Source organism: Medicago truncatula, chromosome 2, assembly GCF_003473485.1.
Source record: "Medicago truncatula cultivar Jemalong A17 chromosome 2, MtrunA17r5.0-ANR, whole genome shotgun sequence".
In the NCBI taxonomy this organism is placed as follows: domain Eukaryota; kingdom Viridiplantae; phylum Streptophyta; class Magnoliopsida; order Fabales; family Fabaceae; genus Medicago; species Medicago truncatula.
In genome coordinates, this window is record NC_053043.1 from 16,151,089 (window position 1) to 16,164,673 (window position 13,585).

Genomic DNA, 13,585 nt, shown 5'->3' on the forward strand with positions numbered 1-13,585 from the left:
CTTATGGCTTGTCCACAAGTTGTTTTCAACTTATTTCTGAAAACTCTATAATATAGCTTATGAAAACAACTTCTAGATTAATAAACAATTTAACTTTATCTTCAGTTATAAGCTTATCCTTAAACACTTATCCAAATATACCAAAAAGTAAGAAAATTGATTTGAACAATAAAGGGTGCAATTGCCCTTGCTATCTACCTTTGTATTGATTAGCTAAATGCATAATTACATTGGCAAAAACACATAGCTAAACAAGTCTAATAAACTAATTAACTAATAAGCACACAAAATGTGAGACAACAACTATGTTCTAGTCTCACTAGAGTTATGCTGACCCTTCACACTGTCCCATTGCTTCATAACTTCACAATATGCCTCAGCAGACTCAAAAGCAAACTCTGCTAATGAGCTTATTGCAACAGACATTCCAGCACAAAGCACTTTAATAGCAACTTCAGCAAGTTTTTCAGGCGCCATCGCATCTTCTTCCACATGACCAACTTCCACCATTTCCATACTCCCATCAGTTTGTTTTGATCCATATGAGTTTGTTCTCGAATCTTGTCTCAGTTGATGCGCATAGAGGGATCCCATCCCAGCTGCAAAAAAGTCCATGCCGTCAAGCACCGCCTTTTCGCGTACACCATCAAGACGCCTTGACCATTGAACAATAAGTCCGAATAACGGGTGACTGCTGCTTGACCTATGAGGAGAGCATGGTGACTTTGATATGTCATCGGGTTCGGATCTCACGCACCGGAGAAGCCATCCGGCCAGTGCTTGAATGTAGGATCTTTGAGAAGTGATCCATGACTCGAAGGTGATTCGCCAGTTCCTTAACTCGATTTCAAGATTTGAGGCTGACCGGGCTAGTCTGTTTGGATCAGCCATTGAAATGGAAGTCTGTCTTTTTGGATGTAATTTGGAAGGTGTGCCAGCTAGAAGAATCTTAGCTTCATCTAAGGTTCTCTTCTGTGTTTGATGACATTCTGCCATCACTTTCCACATCTTTTCAAGCCTGTCATTTGTATATAATTGAAGAATCAGCAATCACAATATTTTATGATATTATAAATTGTTATATTTTTCTTTTACAAGACAATTACTTTGTCTCAACCAGGGGCCTTACAGAAGTATACTCCATATATTCCTTTTTAACTATCGCTTTTGTAGAAAAATTGTGTTCCTATTTATTTTTTCGATTTCAAAGTTCAATGGAACAATAACTATTGTTTTGTCAATAATACCTTTAACTAATTATTGTAGAGAGAAGTGGAATGTGATAATAAATAGTTAATGTTATTATAGGGGAAAAATAAAATAATTCCATAAAAAGTAACAAAATTTATTGGTTTTCTCAGTATGTGTAAATAATCTTAAAACGACAATTAAAAAGGAATGTTGAGAGAGTATGTTTGCAGTTAGAAAAATACTTCAAATTTTGACAGAAAAGGTTCAGTTCCTGTGAAAAACAATGACATATATTGATGAGTTTTATACATACCCTTGTACCAATTCAAGAAGTTGAGGATATAACTCTTCGTCCCTTAGAGTTTCAATTCTCCGGGAAATAGCTTCAACTGAGTGTATTGAAACTGTTATCTGAGTATCTAGATCTCTGATGGCTGCTCTTGTTTTATCTGCAGAAGGGTCCTCTCCTTTTACTTCATAGTTACTTAGTTGTTTGCATTTTTTCTCATATGCAATTCGGACTCGTTCTCCAGACTGTTGAAGATGAAAGTGAACATAGTAAATAAGCATATTGACCTTCAACAATAATAAATAATGTAAAAATTTACAGTGGAAGACTGACGTTAATCACTGGTTATATCTCCTAATTCTTTTGATAAGCATCTAATAGAAAAGGTTTATACTACTCATTAGTTGGAGAGACTATTTCACATCATTTTGAAGATGAATTTGCTTATGATTTCTAGTAAGACCATATGGAGTGCATTTGCAATTGATGAATCCAAAAGGTTACATAATTTTGAACCGATAACAAGTGAAAACATTTATTAGGGCTAGTTTTCTTCGACTATTTTCAGATAGCAACTATATCTGTATCTATGAAGCACAACTCTGTCACATTATACCAGTAATAAATTTAGGAAATGAAAGTGATTGAATGAATGTATCCACATGTGAACGTGTTTGACACCAACACACGTCGGACACCAACACACATCTGACATCTTCATTATGAAGTACTACCGCATGTCAAAAGTGATTGAATGTATCCATATGTGAATGTGTTTGACACCAACATATCGGTCACTGACACGTCTTCAACATGAAATGTCTATACTACATAAATCTGTATCTAAGATTGTAACAGAGAGAAGTATAGTGAAATTCTTTTTAAGGAAGCTTTAACTTCTTCATAGATAGAAAGTTCGCTAGTTCATTAATGTACCTTGACTTCCTCATAGAGCTTCTTCTCCCATGCATTTAACTTGTCCAATGTAGATTGGTGACTACCAGAAAGCCTACAATGTTCCTCTGAGATATCCTTAGTTCCCTCATTACTTTCCATCCTAGTGCTTGAAGAATTCACTAAAAATCTTGACGAAGAAGACCGCGAAGAAGCTGTCCGGAACAAAGCGACCGGATTCAATAATTTTGATGCTGCAAATGACAATATGTCAAATTCATATTCACGAAAATTTGAAAGCTTAAGAAAGAAAATTTGTAGATACAGGACAATCATATTTTTAATATTAGCAACCATAAATAAGAATTTTTAGAATGATTTTGTTGTCAAATGAACATGAAAATAAATTTGCAACATAAGAAAATAATAAATTGCACGCTTTCATCAAACCTGAATGTTCATGAGATGTTAATAAATACTGAGCTTTCTTGGACTCTAACAAAACTGAGACATCATTAGCAGCATTGCACACAGTTTTGAATTGAGCTTCAAGATCATTGATTACTTCTGCCATGCTTGTTGGCCTTCGGTTTACGTAAACGGTAAAACCTGCCATTTCTTCCTTATCTTCTTGTTTACCAATTGCCATTTCTCTATGGTTGGATTCCATATGACCTGCAGCTTGATTTTTTGATACTTCAAAACTTGGATTGTCACGAGCTTGTTGTGAATCTTTAGCATCGTGCTCGGTTTCAGTTTCATCATCTGATCCCTCTTCTTCATCCTCCTCCCCATCCTCCTCTTCTTCCTCTTCCTCTTCCTCATCATCATCAATATCTTCAACAATGACTTGTTCTTTGGAGAAATTAACATCATTTTGAGTTCTTTCTTCTACTACATTTCTCCTGGAGGAACTAATATCATTACGAGTTCTTTCTTCGGGTACATTTCTCCTGGAGGAACTAATATCATTACGAGTTCTTTCTTCTGCTACATTTCTCCTGGAAGAACTAATATCATTTCGAGTTCTTTCTTCTGCTACATTTCTCCTGGAGGAACTAATATCATTTCTAGTTCTTTCTTCTACTACATTTCTCCTGGAGAAATTAATATCATTTCTAGTTCTTTCTTCTATTACATTTCTCTTCACAGCATAATCTTCATGTTCAGTTTCATCTTCTTCAAGATCAGGTATTCCCTCTTCTTCCCGTACCTGCCTCAGTCCTCTATATTCATCATCCATACCGCTCTGATCGACGCTACTTCGGTTTGGATAACCATAGTAATCCAACGACGAAAAGGGGTTCCAAAAGAAATCCCATTGAGCATTTTGAGGTGAAGGTGGAGGGATATTAGGCCTAATATTCGGAGGAGAATAAGGAAAAATCGATGGATTTGTAGGTGGTGACTGCATTGTAAAATAACCATCAGCAGTGCCATAATGCTGCATTGGAGAATACGTTTCAATTCGAACGGTTTCGGGTGGTGGAGGCCTTTCCTCAACCAAGTTTGCTGGATTACCACCTGGCCAATAATAATTCATTCTTGAAGTAATTCGGACAGTTTCGGGTGGTGGAGGCCTTTCCTCAACCGAGTTTGCTGGATTACCACCTGGCCAATAATAATTCATTCCTGAAGTAACTCGGACGGTTTCGGGTGATGGAGGCCTTTCCTCAACCGAAATTGCTGGATTACCACCTGGCCTATGATAATTCATTATCGAAGTAATTCGGACAGTTTCAGGTGATGGAAGCCTTTCCTGAACCAAAATAGCTGGATTACCACCTGGCCTATGATAATTCATTCTCAAAGTATCATTTTCTCCAACTCCATAATCAATGGTTGATGGTGTGAAAGATTTTGCTGATATCGGAATGAAGCCATTGCCATTGTCATTACCATTGCCATTGCCATTGCCAATCCTAGGCTTAGTTTTCTTCTTCACAGGCGTAAAAGGTGGCGTAATCACCGACTCTAGCGAGAACTCACGAGGCTCGTCTCCTTCGATATAATCACGAAGAGCGGCAGAAACTCTTTTCATAGATTCAATGTAAGCAATATGCCCGGTCGCGAACCGAGTTCTTTGCTCAACAGCTTGTTTGATGAATCTCTTTCTATCTTTACAAAGCTGAACTGACTCTTCATCATCCAGCTTTGATTGTGAACATCCCATTTCTTACTTCCCCTTATGCACAATAATATCCAATTTTTAACTTTGCATTGAAATTGAAATCAAAGAAGAATCCTTCTTTATGTTTCACTAGATTCATAAAGAATTCCCAAATCTGACACCAAAACAAAGAAGATTTATATCAGTATATTATAAGAAATCTATATCAAACATGAGTATAATTACCAATTACCAACAATAAAAATTAAAAATTTAATATCCTACTTGAACTAAATAAGCCTAGTAATGTCAATGAAGTTACATTCTTTTCTTTAGGTGAAAAATTTAGACATGCTTAACAGAAATTAATATAAAAAAAGTTACCACCATATTACATTCAGAAATCACACAACTTTTCATCTGGGAATTTTTCTAAAAAAAATTAATATAAAATAAAAGAAAAATAAACCAGCTTAATCTCCAAGAAAACCATTTTCAAAGTGAATAAAAACAATAATAAAAAAAAAAAAAAAAAGCTGAACTACCAGAAAAAAATCAGCATCCACATAAACATTAAAACACAAATGAAGAAATATCAAGTACCACATTGCATGAATATATAAAATAAATAACATAAAAAAATAAACATAAATTCAGAAAAATTTCATAGAACAAAAAAAAGATGAAATTTTTCCTTAAAAAAAATCATGGGCTAATCATAAATGAGCTTAAAAACATAAAAACAAAGTACCCATTTGAAGAAAAACAAAAAAAAAAACTTTTTTTTTTGCTTAATTGAAGAACATGTTGAAGTTGAGAAGAAGAAGAAAGAAACATTACCTAAAAATGGTGTCTGAGAACATGAGCATGAACATGAACAAGGAACAAAACAGCGCTTTTGAGCAATGACAGAGTGTAGAAGGAATCAGTGAAAGAAAAGAGTGTGAACAGAGAAAACGTTAACAAGAAAAAGCAACGGTCAAAACAAAACACAATGCAAGAAGGAAAAAATATATAATAAAAAAGAAGAAAAGAAGAAAAAAAGAGACAAAATTAAAAGCTTTGTAATGAGGTTGGGTTAGATAATAAAGGAAGATGAAGATGAGAATATGACAACCTTAGTATGATAGGTCTTTGTGTTGTGTTAAATTTCTATATTGCCATTTGAAGTTTGATTGTATTTTTTGTTTTTTTGTTGGGGAGTTTTTTTTTATGATAAGGACTGGTCAAAAAATGTCATTAATGGGACCCAACTATATCATATATGGTGAATGAAATGATGAATGATGTTGCATAACTGAAATTTGTTTGTATTGTTGTGCTTGGAACTTGGGTTAATTTGGTTCTCTTTACTTGTTAAGTTTACATTAGATTTTCCACTCAAACAGAAAATCTACATTAGATTTGAGTTTGTAATATTTTATAAGTTTATATAAGCAAAATGTCAAATGCATTTAGTTTAAATTTGGACTAAATACATTTTTTTTAGGCTTAAATGTGTGTTTAGTCCCTGCACTTTCGCCCAGTTTTGGCATTGATCCCTACGCTTTTTTTTGTTTGGCATTGGTCTCTGCACTTTCTAAAACTTTTGGCTTTAGTCCTTCCATTAAAAAAAAAAACCAAAACTAACGGTGTGCCACGTGGCCCAATCATGACACGCCACGTGGCACACTAAAAAACAAAAAAAATAAATTTTTAATTATTATTTTATTCATTATTTTTTTACTTAAAAATATCATTAGTCCCTGCACTTTCAGCATTTTTTGATATTAGTCCCTGCACTTTGGTATTAGTCCTTGAACTTCTTTTTTTTTTTTAAATACTTTCAATGAAATTATTATGTTTTAATTATTGTTTTGTTTATTATTTTTATTGAGAATAATCATAAAAATAAAATCAAAAAATCTTTGTTAAAAAAAATTAAGTAATAATTGTATAACATTGCAAATGGAAATTGTATCGTATTAACACCGTAACAAAAAATCCAAAGTGCAATTTAATTTCCATCTTCTTTGTTGATTTTTATCTATTGTTACGGTGTTAATACGATACAATTTCCATTTGCAATATAATACAATTATTACTTAATTTTTTTTAACAAAGATTTTTTGATTTTATTTTTTTATGATTATTCTCAATAAAAATAATGAACAAAACAATAATTAAAACATAATAATTTCATTGAAAGTATTTTTTTAAAAAAAGTTCAAGGATTAATACCAAAGTGCAGGGACTAATATCAAAAAATGCTGAAAGTGCAGGGACTAATGATATTTTTAAGTAAAAAAATAATGAATTAAATAATAATTAAAAATTGATTTTTTTTTTGTTTTTTAGTGTGCCACGTGGCGTGTCATGATTGGGTCACGTGGCACACCGTTAGTTTTGGTTTTTTTTTTTAATGGAAGGACTAAAGCCAAAAATTTTAGAAAGTGCAGGGACTAATGCCAAACAAAAAAAAGCATAGGGACCAATGCCAAAACTGGGCGAAAGTGCAGGGACTAAACACACATTTAAACCTTTTTTTTAATATATAAGACCAAAGAGAGTATGTTAAGTATACCCATAAATTAGAAACATTGTATAATATATATGGAGGTAATGTTCGAACTTCGAACATTTAACTTATTCTCTTTGAGAGGTGAATTTCTAGTCAATAGATTATTTGACAAAGAAAATGAGAGAGTATGTTAAGTTAGTAGTTAAGATTTGAACTTTAGATTCATTTTTAGATCTAAGCTTAATAACTTCAGAACTAAAGTCGGTTCAACCAAACAATTTATTCTTTAATAAAATTCGTTAACAATTTGAATTCAATCACTTAGTTATAAAATGTTTATTTATTAAATTCATTGTTTTCGACGGAACATCTATTCTTGTATTGTAATTTCTTTTGTAATATTTGATATCTCGTTCGAAAATGGGTTGGTATTCCCTTTGTCTTTTTTTTTTGTCAGATAGTCTGGTGGCTAGAATTCACCTTATAAAGTGAATAAGTGGGATGTCTGGAGTTCGAACCCCGACCACTGCATATAATAATGCATTGTCCTACCAACTGAGTTATACTCACAGAATCCCTCTGTCTCATTTTAATTATCTTTTAATATTTTTTTTATTTCAAAATAATGACCATCTTAGAATATTAATGCAACATTTATAATTTTTTTCACTATTATACATTTATTTATTGAATTTCACTCCACTTAACTACTTTACTACCGCCCCTTCAAAAAAACTACTTCACTAACTACACTGAATTGTAGTTTTACTAGTAAATATATTAATTTTACCATTAAATTTAACCCAACTAATTATTTTCTTAAAAACCATGCACAAGTTTTAAATGACAGTTATAATGAGACAGAGGGAGTATGATTAAAAATCTGAATCAGATACATCAACTTTTGTTAATTTAGATGTCTCCTATAAATAAGATCAAAGAGAGTATTATATTTTATATTTATGATAATGATAAGTACATCATAAATGTACTTTGGTAAGAAATATTAGTCACTTTTATTTATATATTTTTATTAATATGTGTAAAATGACTAAATAAATTAGTTAATTAGAAACAAAGTGTGTAATACCTTATTCTTAGGGTCATAGTAACTAGTACCTATGTGAGATTGGTTAATGAAACAATAAAAGTAAATTTTGTACTAAAAAACAATTTATTTGTAATTTTGAAAAATTTATTACATTCCCAAAAAAATAAAATTGACTAGTGCATAAGTTAACATTTTTCTACAGTTAAAATGTAGAAAATTTTGATGACTTATGTGCATCTTAAAGTTTGGAAATTAAAAGTTAAAAATAAACTGCATAAATGACATTAAAAAAACTGTGAAGAATTCTCACAGTCAATTATTAATACTAACACGATAAATTTAAAGCCGAACCTAATACAATATTTTAACAACTGCATGTCGGGCCTCATACTACTCACTCACTCACTTTCATATTAGGTGTTTCATTTAAGTTTAATACACACTATTAAAAAAATGATTAATAATTTTGATTTTAATAGTAAAATATTTATTATTTATTAAAATGATGTTTTTAATTATAATTAGTTGAATAAATGCAATAAATAAGAGCATGTAAGTGGAAAAAAATAAAAAAAATGTTATATTGATATTGTAAAAGAAACAAATAATTTGAGACAAAAAAAAAAAAAAGACACTTAATTTAAGACGGAGAGAGTATTATTTTCCTATTCGTAACACATGACCACATTGTTTTTTTTCCAAGAACACATACCACATCGGTAAAATTTGTTTTTGTGAAAAATAGAAATAACACTTCTCATAATCAATAAAACTATAATAGGTTGATGTAAGCATAACTTAGTTGCTAGAAATAGTACAATATGCAGGGATCGAAAGTTAAATTCATAATTTCTGACTTATTCATTTTAAGAAGTGAAATTAGTTAGTATTATAATCCAACAGTAAACATCGATTGAATTAACACAGATAGTTGGACATTTCACTCGAACTAACTTATTATATGGAGGTGTGCCTCCTCTAATTTAAATTTGTCATGATTTCAAAATAACTTTGTGATCGCTTTTTAAAACTTTGTTTTGGGGGAGTGTGGATCCTCGCGAAATTAATTAGATATATTGGAAAAAAAGATTGTTATAACAAGGAGTTAGAAGGATTAGAGTCTGGAAGATTAGAAAATTTAATATGTTGTTCTTCTTCTTCTTCTTCATTTGGACCAAACCATTGAATCCCGATCTGTGAACCCAAAACCAACAAAAACCGAGAATGCAAATGGTTTGTAACGGGTGTTATCATGGTTTTGGGGTACCAAGCCATTAATTGGACTTGAACCTTTCGACCGTTGATATCTCTTTTTTTCTTGGGAAGGGTAAAAGGAGAAAAACCCTTAAAAAGTTCTAGATTCGGGGGTCGTTTTCGCTACGGGAAGGTGTTAGGCACCCGGAGCGATTATGGTATTCCATAAGAACCGCTCTCCTAAGTTTATTTCTACGCTTTAGTTTTATTGCTTATTTGTAAAAAAGAAGGTGTGATTAGTTAAGAATGGGGGTGAGAAGAAGTAGGATTTGATTTTATTTCGGCTTGGATGAGTTTTGACTCATTGCCTACGTACCCTTTTAAGGGATCAAAACCGTTCGTAGTTCATTCTCAAAAATGGTTTTTGTTTTTGTTGGTTGATTTTAAGTTTGAAAAGAGATTTTGAAGAAAGGAGATGAGAGGCCTCAAGGGCATAAGATTTGGAAAGTGTGAGGTGGAATTAATCGTTTTGCTAAATGAAGTCTAAGCATGGTTAAAGTTCATTAAAAGTTTTACTTAAGAAAATAAGAGGGAAAAGTTATTGGAGTTTTGACTCCATTTTTTATAAAAATATTTGAAGTGAATTTATTTGCATATTTTTTGGAAAAAATTGGATTTTCTCTAAGTGTTCGAAACTAAGCGTTCATCTAATCATGCAATCCTAGCCATACATCTATGCATACAATCCTAAGCATACATCTAGGGTGAGTGTGTGCGTGTCGGTGCATCATAGTGTCCATAGTCCATATTACAAAAATTGCCTAAATACATTCTATGGCCTCTTTGCCAAGCTACAAACCAATGATAACAAATTACATCACCAAATGAATTAAAATTTGCAAAAAATAAATGCTAAGCTAAAGAAGGTGGGGGAGGTAGTGAAATGCTATGAAATGTATGGCACATGAGATGAAATAGTTAGTCAAAATAAAGCATAGAGTAAAAGGAGTGCACAAAAATATTAAGAGAAAAGACATAAAAGAGACTAATAAAGTGACAAAATGTGCATGAAAGTGGTTATAGAATTCTAGTACATGCATGACCCCTAATTCCTTCATTATGACAAATTTTAGAGGTCTTGTTTGGTGTCGAAATGAGGGAAAATAGGACACATTTTATGCTAGAATTTATAGCACACTTTCACAATATTTTGGCACTTCATTAACTAGTAAAAGTGCATGTTAATTGCAAAGCAAAGAGGGAAGTAAAAACACTATACACAAGCAGCAATTTGCACCCATAACCAGTGATAATTCATCACAAAAATTGCGTCTTAAGAACTCATATCGCATGCCAACGTTTTCATGAGGAATATACTACTAAAATGCACAAAATTATGCCTAAGCACTCTAATTAACCAAGAAATATCACATACTCTCTTTTATCATTTTAAAACCATTGAGAAGTATCAAAAAGGCTTGAAAATTCATCAAGAAATATGTGATAATTTTTGGAGATTTTTTTAGAGCAAATTTAAGCATGCAGAGGTTCAAACAGCAAAGAAACATGGTGCAAATAGCAAAAAAACAGCAAAAATTGAAAATAATAGGCCCAAACCAAAATCAGAAAGCCTGGAAGCACAGGAAGCGTTAGATTGATCTGAAGGCTGAGAATGAGAGAGTAAAACCGAAAATAAAACCGGACCGGTTTAAATCTCTATATATATCTGTGAGATCCGGTTTTTTTTCATTTGTTACTCCTCTTTCTCTTTCTTCTCTCTTTTAGAGAGAGAAGCTCCACCTTCTCTCTAACTTTCCGGTCATCTTCTCCGGTTGGCATGGCTTTTCCGGCGCGGCGGACGACGGTGGCGCCTCCGCGCCGGAGTTCGAAACTGCTCTGATTCAAATTTTTTTTACGTTTTTAAACATCCTTTTTTACGTATTACTCGAATCCGAGTTTAGATTTTTCAAAAGAGCTTTGAATCGGAGTAGATCTAAACTTGAACCTTGATGAAAAAAACTTAAGAAAACGGAGGGGAAAAGAGGAAGAACGGCGGCGGTTACCTCACGATTGCGGTGACTCTTGGCTTGGCGTTGTTGCTTCGTGTTCTTCGCGTTCTTCACGTTCTCGTGGCTTCGCGTTCTTCGCGGTTGTCACGTTCTTGTTGCTTCGCGTTCTTCACGTTCTTGTGGCTTCGCGTTCTTCGCGGTCGTCACGTTCTTGTTGTTTCGGTACAGATTCGGTTTTCCCTTTCTTCTTCTCGGATTCGCACACCTTTCGTGATCGTGCTTGAGTCCGGTGACGGATTCGCACTCGTATTGCGAAAGGAAACAAATCGATGATGATGATTCTTCTGACGAATCTTCTGAGATTTGCGGAAACTTCAATGGATTTTGATGATTTTGTTATGAATTTGTGTGTTAGGGTTTGATGAATTTTTCTGTGTTCTTGGTGATTCTGTTTTCTTTGATCTAACAGAATGGAGAGAGAAAGTTTTGGATCTGTTTGTGATGTGGCACTGTGTGAATGGAATCCCCTGAAAAAAATCTGACACTGTTTCCCTTTTATATGCTGCCATGTGTACCTGAACCAATGAAAAAAGGACACCTGGACTGGGGACTGGACTAATACGAAAATTTGGACCAAAATGCCCTTTGGGGCGTTTCTGCAAAGTAATAAAAAGGACTGAACAGCAAAAAAATTTTTAGAACAAAAAATGCAATTTTAAAATGTTTTTTGGACTAAAAATGTAATTTAAAAAATAAAATTGGACTAAAAAACAAATTTGATAAAACGTAAAGCGAAACAAAAATAAAATTGACAAAACGGACTAAAACGAACCAATGGCCTAAATGAGGTACTTCAAAGTAACCTCTCTATGCCAAAATTTTGTGTGAAATGACCAAAATGCCCCTAGGGCTAAAATTGACCTAAACAGACTCAAATTGACTTGACACTGACTCAGATGCAAGTTTGAAATGAATTTTAACAAGGTTTGCTGATGAAATGTAAAAAAACAAATCTGAAAAGACTCAGAGACAGTCACAAGGATGAAAATGGGTCCCACTGCAGGAAATGACCAAAATACCCTTCTGTACGACTTTTTGCAAATTTGGAAATAAACTGTAGAAAAAGCAATGTAATGATTCAGAGACACTTTTGAATGACTTACAAGACAAGTAAAGACATTTTGAAAAGTTTTATGCAAGGAAAACATAAGTAAAATTGTGATTGGAAATACTGCGAGGCAGAGACAATTTGAACTGTGCAGTTGAAATTTGATAATTGCCAAAGTTTGAAATGAAATTGGGCCCAGTATTTTTAGGTCCAAAAACAGGGTATAACAACGGGCCTCCATACTTTACTTGTGGGTTAGTTCGAATTGAGTTTTGGGTCTGAACTGAACCACCCGATGCCCACCACTATAGGTTACAGTATAATGTTTTGGCTGCCAAATATGGGGTTGAATGTGGGTGCATTAGTGGGGGGATTTCAAAGGTGTCTATGTGGTGGAAAGATTTATGCGGTGTGCAAAGGATGACAGGGAGTTTGAGGGTGGATGGTCCAAAAAGGATGGGTCATCGTGTTGGTAATGGGAAAGTTCTTAATTTTGGAACGTTCCTTGGTTAGAAGGAGGTCTTTTACGTTCTCGGTACAATAGGTTGTTCGACCTACATGTAGGTAAAAACATTTCAGTTATGGAGTTGAGGAAACTAGGTTGGGGTGAGGGTTGGAGATATAGAATGAGTCTTTTAGCTTGGGAGGAAAATATGTTAGTGCAATGTTGTTCTTTCTTGGATAACATTGTTTTGTAGAATTCAGTAGAAGACCCTTGATTTTGGATTTTTTTTTCTTCCAATTCACGATTGTCAAAGCAGTATATAATCAATTGACTTATGAAGAGCAACATGTTCATTCTCCTCTTGCGAACATCACCTGGAATAAAGTAATGTCTCTCACTCTCTTTTCACGCGGTGGTTGCTTGATAAAAGTAAACCAACAAAAGACAACTTGACTAAGCATAGAGCTCTTCATTTAGGGTCTTTGCTTTGTTATGGGGGTTGCGGGAAACATGGACCAATTAATTATATATTCATGAAGTGTGATCCTTTTGGGTGTATATGGTAAGCTATTTTACAGTGGTTGGGAATTTCTAATGTGATTCCATCTGACATTGTTATGCATTTCATTCAATTTAGGGGTGCACATCTTTTCTAATTGGTTTGTACTTGAACCATTTAGAAGGAGTGTAGCATACAAATTTTTCAAAATAAGCGGTTATCCATTGTATATTGATAGGGTGAAACTTCATTCTTGATGGTGGCTGAAGACATATCGACCTAATTTCTTTTTTTA

The 13,585-nt window shown here is 33.3% G+C and overlaps 1 protein-coding gene across 1 annotated transcript; it reads right to left on the bottom strand.

The window, feature by feature from the left end:
- Nucleotides 1–157: 157 nt before the first annotated feature.
- LOC11445390 (protein ROLLING AND ERECT LEAF 2) lies at nt 158–5,531 on the bottom strand. The gene is made up of 5 exons (XM_024777453.2): nt 5,325–5,531; nt 2,825–4,659; nt 2,417–2,628; nt 1,505–1,725; nt 158–1,018 (listed from the first exon to the last, which is right to left on the bottom strand). The coding sequence occupies exons 2-5, from the start codon at nt 4,545–4,547 to the stop codon at nt 304–306; spliced, it is 2,871 nt and encodes a 956-aa protein (XP_024633221.1). The 5' UTR covers nt 4,548–4,659; nt 5,325–5,531; the 3' UTR covers nt 158–303.
- Nucleotides 5,532–13,585: the final 8,054 nt, after the last annotated feature.